Source organism: Melanerpes formicivorus, unplaced genomic scaffold (assembly GCF_026170545.1).
Source record: "Melanerpes formicivorus ecotype bairdi unplaced genomic scaffold, bMelFor1.0.p_v2 SCAF_85, whole genome shotgun sequence".
Lineage (NCBI taxonomy): Eukaryota > Metazoa > Chordata > Aves > Piciformes > Picidae > Melanerpes > Melanerpes formicivorus.
This window is the reverse complement of record NW_027142437.1, coordinates 2372671-2386367: the sequence shown is the minus strand read 5'-3', so window position 1 is coordinate 2386367 and position 13697 is coordinate 2372671. Positions and strand designations below refer to the sequence as shown.

The window sequence follows — 13697 nt, the reverse complement described above, 5'->3', positions numbered from 1 at the left end:
GAGCTGGGGTTGCTTAGCCTGGAGAAGAGGAGGCTCAGGGGAGACCTTCTTGCTCTCTCCAACTCCCTGAAGGGAGGATGTAGCCAGGTGGGGGTTGGTCTCTTCTGCCAAGCGACCAGCACCAGAACAAGAGGACACAGTCTCAAGCTGTGCCAGGGGAGGTTCAGTCTGGGGGTAAGGAAGAAATCCTTCCCAGCAAGAGAGATTGGCCATTGGGATGTGCTGCCCAGGGAGGTGGTGGAGTCACCATCCCTGGAGGTGTTTAAGAGCCTGGATGAGGCACTTGGTGCCATGGTTTATGGTTGATGAGATGGTGTTGGGTGATAGGTTGGACTGGATGATCTCTGAGGTCTTTTCCAACCTGGTTAATTCTGTATTCTTTATTTTGATACCAGCTGGTGGCTTCTGCTTGGCTCTGCTGACCTTGGCTGCATTAGGTATTCAGGAGGTGACTTGATGGGGTGCTTGGTGCCATGGGTTAGTTCTTTAGGTGGGTTGGATTGGTTGATGGGTTGGACACAATGATCTTGAAGGTCTCTTCCAACCTGGACTATTCTATTCTATTCTATTCTATTCTATTCTATTCTATTCTATTCCATTCCATTCCATTCCATTCCATTCCATTCCATTCCATTCCATTCCATTCCATTGTTTGTTGTGGCTAAGTACTAACAGCTTCACTCTCTGCTTTCTCCTTTCTCTCTTTCCCTTGTATAGGGGGGGGAGCAATTGGTAGCCCCCCTGGCTCTGTCCAGAGGGGGTCTTTGTGTTGCTTATAAATTGCAGATGTATGTGTATCTATATAATTTGCACACATTCATTGTGTTTCATATTTCTAGATTTTTAGTTTGCTTGTAGCTAGAGCTTCATTTGCTTCCAAATCCTTCTGAGCTGCTCTAGCAATTTATTTTAGGGGTAACTCTCCAAATTCGTGCTGGGGGGTGATGCCTAAACCCACCACAGGATGATACACACAACAGAAGGCCCTCCAGAGAATGCCTAGGCCAGCATGTTCTTGCATATCACAGGCTCACAGGATGTTAGGGGTTGGAAGGGACCTCCAAAGATCATTGAGTCCAACCCCCCTGCCAGAGCAGGAGCATACAATCTAGCTCAGGTCACACAGGAACACATCCAGATGAGGCTTGAAAGTCTCCAGGGAAGGAGATTCCACAACCTCCCTGGGCAGCCTGCTCCAGGTCTCTGTGACCCTTAGAGTGAAGAAGCTTCTCCTCATGTTGAGCAGTGTTAGAGCAGTCTAAAAACTCACCACTCCTTCCCTCTCTGCTGAAGGCTACCCTTGCAACCCCGAGACATCACTGCCCAGGAACTGCCTGCTACATGCAGAGCAAAATAAAGCATTCCTGGAGGCAGGAAGAATGTTTGTCTACACTTTTAGTCACAGAGGACCATTTGGTGACTCAGGAAAAATCCATAAACATCTGAGGAGCTTGGGTTTTTCATTTCCTGCCACTGGACTCCATGGCAATAGTCACAATAGCTGGAGAAGCTACTGTATCCTCATTTCCACGTTCCTAAGGGATCAGGGGCTCACAGGATGTCAGGGATTGGAAGGGACCTCTGGAGATCATCAAGTCCACCTCCCCCTGCCAGAGCAGGACCACAGAATCCAGCACAGGTCACACAGCAACACATCCAGATGGGGCTTGAAACTCTCCATAGAAAGAGACTCCACAACCTCTCTGGGCAGCCTGCTCCAGGGCTCAGTGACAGTGAAGCTGAGGTGGGATCTCATGTTGAGGTGGAACCTTCTGTGCTGAAGTTTCCATCCCTTGCCCCTTCTCCTATCCCAGGGTGCAACTGGAATGATCTGCTTTTCTTCATCAGCTACAGAAGGGTCCTGGAGAGTCCATGCTGCAAACTGCAGTGCTCACATAAGTGCCTAAATTTCAGTGGGATGAATTCAGTGCATTGGGGATTCATTGTACTATTTATTTGGTTGGGTTGGTTTAGTTTCCTATTTAAAATGGGGTTTCTGGTTTGTTTCCCTCACTTCTGTCATTAGCAAAAAATGAAACTGATGTAAAAACAACCTGAGAGCCAAGTTTGTCCCTACTGCAACTCCATGAGCATCAATGGATGACTTTTAGCTCCAGATAATTCATCTCCAAAACCTTTTCAAGTGCTGTGCCTGCAGAGCTGCAGTATCAGATGTGAGCAACACATATACCTGGCCAGCACAGAGCAGTCACACTGCCTTTCATGGCCTAGGAGGAAGCTTTCCCTATCCTCTGACAATTAACAGATGACAGTGAGAATGCTCACAGAGAAGCAGCCTGGGAAATTCTCCACTCCAAGGCAGAGTGAGAGCAGCCTCCCCTCCTAAGGAGAAAATCTTGGGCCCTCAATGCTTTTGCCAGCATTCTACAGATGCTCAGCTCCTGGTTCTTCACTCCTTTTAGTTAAAAACAGGATATGATTCATCAGCACCAGAACAAGAGGACACAGTCTCAAGCTGTGCCAGGGGAGGTTTAGGCTGGATGAGTTCTTCCCAGGAAGAGAGATTGGCCATTGGGATGTGCTGGGCAGGGAGGTGGTGGAGTCACCATGCCTGGAGGTGTTTAGGAAGAGCCTGGCTGAGGCACTTGGTGCCATGGTTTAGTTGATTGGATGGTGTTGGGTGATAGGTTGGACTGGATGATCTCTGAGGTCTTTTCCAACCTGGTCTATTCCATTCCATTCCATTCCATTCCATTCCATTCCATTCCATTCCATTCCATTCCATTCCATTCCATTCCATTCCATTCCATTCCATTCCATTCCATTATTCCTATGTTTAGACTAAAGCAAAACTGGTCCCTAAGCATCTTTCAGTCTCACTACAGTAGAAATTCTGCACATTATCAAATGGATAAGTTACTTTAAACTCATTAATTAGTGCTGTGACAATTAAGTGCAAGCTGCCACTAACACTGCTCAGAAGTTGTGATTCACAGATTCATAGAATGCCAGGTTGGAAGGCACCTCAAGAATCATTCGGTCCAAACTTTCAGGGTAAGAACGGAGTTGGAATGAGAGTTACAAGACAAAATACTTCACTGAGGGTAGTGTGGAAGTGCTGCTGCAACTGGCAACACCTTTTTCAGGTGTCTTGTCCCACATTGTTTTCTGTGATGGTCAGGAGACTTGGAAAACCCCCTGGAAGGCTGGAAGCCTTGCTGCCTATTTTTCATGCATCTATTTACTCCCATAGAACCCTCAGGAAGACAGCACAGAATCACAGAAACATTCAGGTTGGGAAAGATCCTCAGGGTCACCAAGTCCAACCATGAACCCTACTCTGCAAGGCTCAGCCCTAAACCACAGCCCCAAGCCCCACAGCCAAACCACCTTCAAACACAGCCAGCCCTGGGCACTCCACCACCTCCCTGCCCAGCACATCCCAAGCCCTGAGCACTCTTGTGCCTAAGCTCCACTCTCAACCTCCCCAGGGGCAGCTTGAGGCTCTGCCCTCTTCTTCTCTCACTAATGCCCTGGGAGCAGAGAGCAGCAGCAGCCTCTGCACAGCCTCCTTGCAGGGAGCTGCAGGCAGCCAGGAGCTCTCCCCTCAGCCTCCTCTCTTTCCCACTAACCATCCCCAGCTCCTTCAGTTGCCCCTCAGGATCACCAAGTCCTACCATTAACCCCCCTCTACAAGGGTCACCCCAAGCACCACACTGTAAGACAACCTCACCATCAATCAAATCAGTGAATGGCTGCACAGAAACAATCAATAATTACCTTCAAGTGTTTCTCCCTCTCCAGAGAGGGCCTCTCCTGCTCCAGAGGCGTACAGGGCAGAGACAGTCAGCGCGTACCTCGTGGCTTGGTCTAAGCCTCTCAGCACTTTGGAGGTGGTGTCACCTTTCACAGTCACTTCCTTGGTTTCCCCTCCTGAGACTGGAGTGTATGTTATGAAGTACTGCTGCACTTTGCCAGGAGCTGCACCCCAAGACAGCTTCATTGTTGATGTGGTAGCGTCAGAGACTCTCAGGTTCCTCGGGGTCCCTCGGACTGCACGTGCCAAGAGAGGTTGGAGACAAGTAGAAGTAAACCTCAGTTCTTGTTCTCACTTTTCAGGTTACCAAAACATAGGACTGAATGCAGCAAAAATAATCCCTGAGCAGGCTGCACTGACACTGCTGCAGGATAACTTCAGTGTAACCAGGACTGCACAATGCCATCCCCACCCTTTTCAGGGGCAGAAACGCTCAATAAATTCTTTTTGCTGCCTCTCTGAGATGCTGGAAGGTGGTGCCACCAGCACCAGAACAAGAGGAGACAGCCTCAGCCTGGATGAGGCACTTGGTGCCATGGTTTAGTGGAATAGATGGTGTTGGGTGATAGGTTGGACTGGATGATCTCAAAGGTCTCTTCCAACCTGGTTAATTCTGTTCTATTCTATTCTATTCTATTCTATTCCATTCCATTCCATTCCATTCCATTCCACTCCACTCCATTCCACTCCACTCCATTCCACTCCACTCCATTCCACTCCACTCCATTCCACTCCACTCCACCCCATTCCACTCCACCCCATTCCACTCCACTCCATTCCACTCCACTCCATTCCACTCCACCTTCTCTGCTTCTGTCTCCTGTCCCTTTTGCACAGGGGGATGAAGGGGAGGCAGGGAGGGAGAAGCCAGTAGCTTCCCCTGGTCCTTGGCCAGGGCAGCTCTTCTGCTGTTTATTCATTGTAAATATCTGTAAGCATTGTATATTTTGTACACATTCATTGCATTCCACTCTAGAGTGTAGTTTTGCTTGTAAATACAGCTTCCTTTTGCTTCCAGCTGAGCTGCTCTGGCAAAATTTAATGTTGGGGGTGGGGAGGGGTGTGGAATTTTTAGCCCACCACCTTCTCCTTCCATGTATCAGCATGCAGGGAGCTCTCCTCAAGCTTCCTGCATCCCCCAGCATTGAGCATGTACCTTCATCAGTCTTTGCATAGCCATTCAGCGACTTCCCAGGCCCAGACTGGTACTCAGGAACAACAGACACTTCATATCTTGTGTCTTGGGCCAGGTCCTGCAGAGTAGTTGATCTTTCATTGGCTGAGACAGTGACTTGTCTCCTTTCTCCTCCTGCCAGCGGTCTGTACACGAGGCGGTACCGCAGGACGTTGCCCGGAGCTGGAGTCCAACCAACCACAAAGCTGTCAGTAGTTTCATCTGTGATCCTCAAGTTTCGAGGAGCACCTTTCACTGCAAGCAAACATCCACATATTGACTGTAAACATTTGCTCTTAAATGCAGCAGCATCTGAAGGGGAAAGCATTCCAACCATTCGTGAGGGCAGGGAGGCTCTGCAGAGGGACTTGGGTAGATTGGATCCATGGCCAACGTTACCAGGCCATGTGCCAGGTCCTGCCCTGGGGGCACAACAACCCCAAGCAAGGCTCCAGGCTTGAGGCAGTGTGGCTGGAAAGCAGCTGGCACAAAGGGACCTGGGGGTGCTGCTGGGCAAGCAGCTGAAGAGGAGGCAGCAGTGTGCCCAGGGGGCCAAGAGAGCCAAAGGCCTCCTGGCTGGGCTCAGCAGTGCTGTGTCCAGCAGCAGCAGGGAGGGATTGTCCCCTGGCACTCAGCTCTGGGCAGCCCACACCTTGAGGGCTGTGCCCAGCTTTGGGCACCTGAATCCAAGAGAGCTGTGGAGGTGCTGGAGCCAGGGCAGAGGAGGGCAAGGAAGCTGGGAAGAGCCTGGAGAAGAAATCTGATGGAGAGAGGCTGAAGGAGCTGGGGATGGTTAGTGGGCAAGAGAGGAGGCTGAGGGGAGAGCTCCTGGCTGCCTGCAGCTCCCTGCAAGGAGGCTGCACAGAGGCTGCTGCTGCTCTCTGCTCCCAGGGCATTAGTGAGAGAAGAAGAGGGCAGAGCCTCAAGCTGCCCCTGGGGAGGTTGAGAGTGGAGCTTAGGCACAAGAGTGCTCAGGGCTTGGGATGTGCTGGACAGGGAGGTGGTGGAGTGCCCAGGGCTGTCTGTGTTTGAAGGTGGTTTGGCTGTGGGGCTTTAGGGGTGAGTAGGGTTAATGGTTGGGCTTGGTGACCCTGAGGGTCTTTCCCAACCTGAATGTTGCTGTGATTCTGTTAACTCAGCCAGTTTACCAAACCAAGAGCTGATGCTGCCTTCCCTGAGTTTTAAGGTACAGAATAATGAATGTTTCTGAATAATGAAAGAGACTGGATCAATACTTTTTTATAAGTATGCTTTAGACTGTGTGTTCAACTGCAAGATCAGATTTACTGTCATCCTCCTCCTTTAAATCAGTGGAGATGCACTGGGGCAACTCTGCCAAGCAGCAGCACAGCTGCCATGCTTAGATGCTCAGCCCTTGGTCACATAAACTCCCACTGACATCAATGGAAGGTTTGAATCAGTAAGAGTTATTGGATCAGGCCCAAAAAGTTCTGATGAGAAACAGCTGACCAAAAACTCAACTCCCTTTAACCCTATGGTACATAAACCAGAATCTCTACTACAGCTAGGTGTAGGCACAGCAGATTAACACATTTAAAGTCAAGCATATACACAGATAAAGGCAACAGAGAGTTACACTTAAGAGTCAAAATTATTGAAGAGAGAAAGAGAGGGAGGAGGAGGAGGGGAGAGAGAAAGAGAGGAAGGAGGAGGAGAGAGAGAAAGAGAAGGAGGAGGAGGGGAGAGAGAGAAAGAGAAGGAGGAGGAGGGGAGAGAGAGAAAGAGAAGGAGGAGGAGGGGAGAGAGAGAAAGAGAAGGAGGAGGAGGGGAGAGAGAGAAAGAGAGGGGGGGAGGAGGAGAGAGAGAAAGAGAAGGAGGAGGAGGGGAGAGAGAAGGAGAAGGAGGAGGAGGAGAGAGAGAGAAGGGAGGGAGGAGGAGGAGAGAGAGAGAGAAGGGAGGGAGGACGGGAGAGAGAGAAAGAGAAGGAGGAGGAGGGGAGAGAGAGAAGGGAAGGAGGAAGCATGAAGAGGGGAGCAAGAATAAAGAGAATATAGAAGTTGGAAGGGATCTACAGCACTCATCTAACCCAATTTCAATGTCTGTTAAGATAAATCCATGCCAAGGAATTTATTCCTGACAATGCACCACTTCATTTCAAAGGAGGCCACTGCAGAGAAGCACAGCAGCCACCCAGCTTCCAGGGAAAACAAAACCCAGCTCCAAGATTTTAATGCTATCTTATTATTTTAAGTTTTTATCTTCACTAAATGCATTGAGACAATGATGTCTACTCTCACCCTGCACACCCAGAGAGCTCCTCAGGCTTAGGCAGCTCTTCCAGATACAGAATCATAGAATCATCAGGGTTGGAAGGGACCTCAAGGCTCAGCCAGTCCCAACCTCCCTGCCATGGGCAGGGACACCTCACACCACAGCAGGTTGCTCACAGCCACCTCCAGCCTGGCTGCAAACACCTCCAGGCAGGAGGCTTCCACCACCTCCCTGGGCAACCTGTGCCAGGCTCTCACCACCCTCATGGGGAACAACTTCTTCCTCACAGCCAATCTCAATCTCCCCACTTCTAGTTTTGCTCCACCCCCCCAGTCCTATCCCTCCCTGACACCCTCACAAGTCCCTCCCCAGATGTCTTGGAGCCCCCTGCAGATCCTGGAAGGCCACAATGAGGTCTCCTGGGAGCCTTCTCCTCTCCAGCCTGCACAACCCCAACTCCCTCAGTCTGTCCTCACAGCAGAGCAGCTCCAGCCCTCTGCTCCTCCTCATGGCCCTTCTCTGGACACCTTCCAGCACCTCCAGATCCTTCCTGGCACAGAGGCTCCAGAGCTGGCCCCAGAGCTCCAGCTGTGGTCTCAGCAGAGTGGAGCAGAGGGGCAGAATCCCCTCCCTGGCCCTGCTGGCCACACTTCTCTTGCTGCAGCCCAAGCTCTGCTTGGCTCTCTGGGCTGCAAGTGCTCACTGCTCGCTCCTCTTGAGATTCTCCTCCCCCAGCACCCCCAGCTCCTTTTCTGGAGGGCTACTCTCTAGCCAGTCCCTGCCCAGCCTGTATCAGTGCCTGGGATTGCCCTGCCCCAGCTGCAGGACTGTAGGGATGTGATACACTCATTCTCTCCAGACAAATTCCTCTCTGAACATACCACTCCTGTGTCTGAGAGCCATGGGGAGCCTACCTTCTAAGGTGGTTTCCTCTCCATCCAAAGGAGGACCATCACCATCTTCATACTCAGAAATCACACTGACTGCATAAGTAGTTTCAGGCAGCAAGTTGGTGAGAACTGAGCTGGTGCTTGAGGCTGGCACTGAAACAATGAATTCTTCTCCACCGACTGCTACTTTGTACTTGATGAGATAGGAGAGAACTTCAGACCCAGCTGGGGACCAGCTCACTTTGAAGCTGTCAGATGTTACGTCAGAAAAGACCATGTTCTTTGCAGGGACATAAGCTGCAGGGAGAGGACAAGAAAGCACAGATGAGGCACACTTGCTAGGATGCTTTTTTAAACACAGAATCCCTGAAATCCCTGAGAAATGGCCCTCAATAATCTGATTGATTCTTCATGGAACACTATTTCTTTTCTCTACTCCCTTACAGCTATCAAAGTTCATGAGGATCATGTTTAGGGTGGCTCCAACCATATGACAAGGAGCAGAAGCAGCAACTCAGGGATTTATAGGCAACCCCCCACAAAAAAAAAGGAGTACTTCATAGTATCATAGTACCACAGTATCATTCAGGGTTGGAAGGGACCACAAGGATCAGCCAGTTCCAACCCCCCTGCCATGGGCAGGGACACCCCACACTACATCAGCCTGGCCAGAGCCTCAGCCAGCCTGGGCTTAAACACCTCCAGGGACAGGGCCCCGACCACCTCCCTGGACAACCCATTCCAGGGCTTCACCACTCTCATGGGGAAGAACTTCCTCCTCACATCTAGCCTGAATCTCCCCACCTCCAGCTTCATCTAAAAAGTATACTCATCAAAAGTTAAAATTTGATGATCAGGTTGGGTTTCCTCTGTTCATGGATCACAGGCTCCCAGGATGTTAGGGGTTGGAAAGAACCTCCAAAGATCATCCAGTCCAAGCCCCCTGCCAGAGCAGGACCATAGAATCCAGCACAGATCACACAGGAACACATCCAGACAGGGCTGGGAAGGCTCCAGAGCAGGAGACTCCACAGCCTCTCTGGGCAGCCTGCTCCAGGGCTCTGGGAGCCTCACAGGGAAGAAGTTCCTCCTCATGCTGAGCTGCAACCTCCTGGGCTGCAGTTTCCATCCACTGCTCCTTGTCCTATCCCAGGGTGCAGCTGAGCAGAGCCTGTCCCCTCCCTTCTGCCCCCCAGCCCTCAGCTATTGATAGACATTGATCAGATCCCTCTCAGCCTTCTCCTCTCCAGACCAAACAGCCCCAGGGCTCTCAGCCTCTCCTCCCCAGGCAGTGCTGTAGTCCCTTCAGCATCCTGGCAGCCCTCTGTTGGACTCACTTCAAGGGCTCTCTAGGAACTTAGGAGAGGATCCATTTCTCCTCCTCCTTTCCCCATTCATTTCCCCACCTTGCTTTTGATATGTTTGAAAAATCAGAACCAACCCCCCCAGGTATTTAAATTCTCATTTGTACACAGACAATTTCATCAGCATCAATCCTTTAGGTCACTTTGAGCATCCATTTTTTCATTGTGGTTTAGAGAATCACAGAACTGTCAGGGTTGGAAAGGACCTCAAGGCTCAGCCAGTTCCAAGCCCCCTGCCATGGGCAGGGACACCTCACACCACAGCAGGTTGCTCACAGCCACCTCCAGCCTGGCTGCAAACACCTCCAGGCAGGAGGCTTCCACCACCTCCCTGGGCAACCTGTGCCAGGCTCTCACCACCCTCATGGGGAAGGATTTCTTCCTCACATCCAATCTGTATCTTCCCACTTCTAGTTTTGCTCCATCCCCCCCTAAGTCCTATCATAGAACCACAGAATCAATAAGGTTGGAAAAGACCTCAGAGATCATCAAGTCCAACCTATTACCTAATAGCTAACACCTTCTGACAACTGAACCATGGCTTCAAGTGCCATGTCCAGTCCCCTCTTGAACACCTCCAGGGATGGGGACTCCACCACCTCCCTGGGCAGCACATCCCAGCAACCAACAACTCTCTCTGGGAAGAACTTCCTCCTCTCACCACTAGAGATACACAGCTGAGCAGCGACACGTTTTCCACCTGTCTCTAAGCCCACAGCAGCTGCTTACATTTCTTCCTGATAGCAGCCAGCTCCTGCTCGATCCTCAGGCAGACAGACTGCGTGAGCTCAAATGAAATTCGCTGGAAAGCATCAAAATCTTCCACGGTGTAGACGTGGGTCTCGGCGGGAGGCGACGCGATGGCCTCCAGCTCCGTCCGCACCGCATCCTTCACCCCCACCGCGAAGATCTCCACGTCTGCATCCCTCAGCTTGATTGCAGGCTCTTTAAAAGCATCTGAAGATTTTCCATCAGTGATGAGAATCATGACCCTGGGCACGTTTGGTCTCGAGCCTTTGCTGGTGACGAAGACTTTCTCCCTCACGTAGGTCATGGCTTTGCCGGTGTTGGTAGAGCCGCCTCTGTAGGGGAAGGTGTTAATGGCCTGGATGATGTCTTCCACCCTGTTGTATCTGTTCAAAGAGAACTCCATGTGGGGATCTCTGCTGTACTGGACAAGGCTTATCTGGACTTTGCGAGGGGATATCTCAAAGCTCTTCACCAGCACCTCCAGAAAGGCTCTGACTTTCACAAAGTTGGCAATCCCAATGCTGTAGGAACCGTCCACCAGAAACACAACGTCAGCCTTCACATCCACACCACGGGAGCACTCTGCAGAGCAAGGGAAAAGGCAACACTCTAAACAAATACCCAATAGCCAGAGCACTGCAATTGCATCTGCAGTGTCTGTGTCACACCCTGCTCACAGGATCAGAGCTCACAGCATGTTAGGGGTTGGAAGGGACCTCTGGAGAGCTTCCAGTCCAACCCCACTGCCAGAGCAGGACAATAGAATCCAGCACAGGTCACACAGGAGCACATCCAGACAGGGCTGGGAAGGCTCCAGAGAAGGAGACTCCACAGCCTCTCTCAGCAGCCTGTGCCAGTGCTTTGGGACCCTCACAGGGCAGAAGTTCCTCCTCATGTTGAGGTGGAACCTCCTGTGCTGCAGTTTACAGCCCTTACCCCTTTTCCTATCACAGGGAGCAACTGAGCAGAGGCTGTCCCCTCCCTCCTGACCCCCAGCCCTCAGCTCTTGAGAGACATTGGTCAGGTCCCTCTCAGCCTTCTCCTCTCCAGACTGAACAGCCCCAGGGCTCTCAGCCTCTCCTCCCCAGGCAGTGCTGCAGTCCCTTTAGCATCCTTGGAGCCCTCCCTTGGACTCTCTCCAGCAGATGCCTGTCCCTCCTGAACTGGGGAGCCCAGAGCTGGAGGCAATATTCCAGGTGAGGACTCAGCAGGGCAGAGCAGAGGGGGAGGAGAACCTCCCTGGCTCTGCTGGCCACACTCCTCTGAATGCAGCCCAGGATCCCATTGGCCTTCTTGGCCCCCAGGGCACATTGCTGTCCCATGGATAACTTGTTGCCCACCAGCACTCCCAGGTCCTCTTCCTTGGGGCTGCTCTCCAGCAGATGTTGCTTGCCAAGAGAACAAACCATGCTCTTTAGAGCTGCTTCTCAAAAAGGCTAAAGGAGTGGCCCCAAAACGTGACCCAGGGGTTTGAACAAGGGAGAGCTACTGCCACGTGAGAAGGAGAGAGGAGCTCCTAACTCACCCACTTGCACTTTCACTTGTTGTGTTTTCTCCATGATTGTTACTGGCTCGCTGGGGGTCAGCCCTTTCATGGCATAGACGTTGATCTGATACTCTGTGTCTGGAGAGAGGTCTTTGACGTTCAGAGCAGTAGTCTGGGGACCCACGCTCAGGACGTGCTGCTTTCCACCAGCTATCATTGGGAGGAACTGCAGCCTGTAGCCAGTTATTTGGCTGGGGGATGGATCCCAAGTGATCCTAACGGATTTTGAGGAGATCTGAGTGGCCACTAGATTGGAAGGAGGCTCCACCACTGGAAGAAATCAAAGGCAAAGCCAAATCGTTAACTACAACTGCAAAGAGATTTCTCTCCACACTTTTCATTTCTGGAACAAATGCATTCACCTTGGCTTAATCTTTCCTAAGCAGCACACTTTTTTAGCACAACTAAACACAAGTGAATTACCAGAGAGCCCAAATAAAGCATTAGTGAGAGGGTAGAAATAGGAACAATGTATGTGAGGTCCCTTCAGTGTAGTAGAATCACAGAACTGTCAGGGTTGGAAGGGACCTCAAGGAGCAGCCAGTCCCAACCCCCCTGCCATGGGCAGGGACACCTCACACCACATCAGGTTGCTCACAGCCACCTCCAGCCTGGCTGCAAACATCTCCAGGTAGGAGGCTTCCACCACCTCCCTGGGCAACCTGTGCCAGGCTCTCACCACCCTCATGGGGAAGGATTTCTTCCTAACATCCAGTTTGAATCTATCCATGTCTAGTTTTGCTCCATCCCCCCCATTCCTATCACTCCCTGACACCCTCACAAGTCCCTCCCCAGCTTTCTTGCAGCCCCCTTCAGATCCTGGAAGACCACAAGAAGGTCTCCTCAGAGCCTTCTCTTCTCCAGCCTGCACAACCCCAACTCCCTCAGTCTGTCCTCACAGCAGAGCAGCTCCAACCCTCTGCTCATCCTCGTGGCCCTTCTCTGGACACCTTCCAGCACCTCCAGATCCTTCCTGGCACAGAGGCTCCAGAGCTGGCCCCAGAGCTCCAGCTGTGGTCTCAGCAGAGTGGAGCAGAGGGGCAGAATCCCCTCCCTGGCCCTGCTGGCCACACTTCTCTTGCTGCAGCCCAGGCTCTGCTTGGCTCTCTGGGCTGCAAGTGCTCACTGCTGGCTCCTGTTGAGCTTCTCCTCCCCCAGCACCAGCAGAAGCTCCAGGAGAAATGCTGCCTTGCTTTCATACCATTTCAAGAGGAGTGAAAGCCACATCCACAGAAACACAGCAGGGTGTGTGAAGAAAAGCAGAGCTGAGCAGAGCACTGTGACACTGGAGCCAACTCTGCTGCTCTTTGGCCAAAGAAAGCTGCAAAGGTACACCTTGGCCTTGCTGTTTTCTCAGCATCCTCCAGTTTTCATTCCCTTGTTCTCAATCTGTTAGCATATTCTGCCCCTTCACCAGGCACTTTTTTACCACTAGTACATTTTTCCTGTGTATCAAACCTACTTCCTCACATGCTCTGTTGTCCTGCATGCAAATGCACAAAGCTGAGACCCTTTTTCCACATTTGCTACATGAGGCAATAGACCAAAGCCCAGAATTAAAGCAAAGGATGTCAGGCTAGCCCCTTAAATATGCATCAGAATAAAGTGGAGTCAATAAACACATTGATATAAGAGTATCTCACCTTCTTCTCCACTAACCAGTTCACCTAGCTGCTCATCAACACCAGAGCACACCTGCAGGATGATTTCATTCTGTATGTCCACAATGCCATCAAAATTAGCCACATTGAACACGTGCTTCAGGGAAGGCTGAGATGCAATCAGCTTGAGCTCCTTTGCATCTGCTGCTTTGATTCCTAAAAGTTCCAACAGACAGGACTGTGGTAAGTGGCTTTCAAGACATGGACCCCTGTGACTGTATTAATTGAAGTATCAGAGTTTAATTGAGTTTTGCCTTCTGTCATGACCCATAATCAAACTACAAAACATTGATTGATGCAAT

General features: G+C 51.2%; 1 protein-coding gene across 1 annotated transcript in view; it reads right to left on the bottom strand.

The window, feature by feature from the left end:
• Positions 1–13697, bottom strand: part of COL12A1 (collagen type XII alpha 1 chain) — a 152796-nt gene that overhangs the window by 121519 nt on the left and 17580 nt on the right. The window contains 6 exon segments of the mRNA XM_068165187.1: positions 3742–4014; positions 4935–5207; positions 8099–8371; positions 10168–10770; positions 11714–12004; positions 13378–13551. Coding sequence (XP_068021288.1) covers positions 3742–4014; positions 4935–5207; positions 8099–8371; positions 10168–10770; positions 11714–12004; positions 13378–13551 — 1887 coding nt within the window.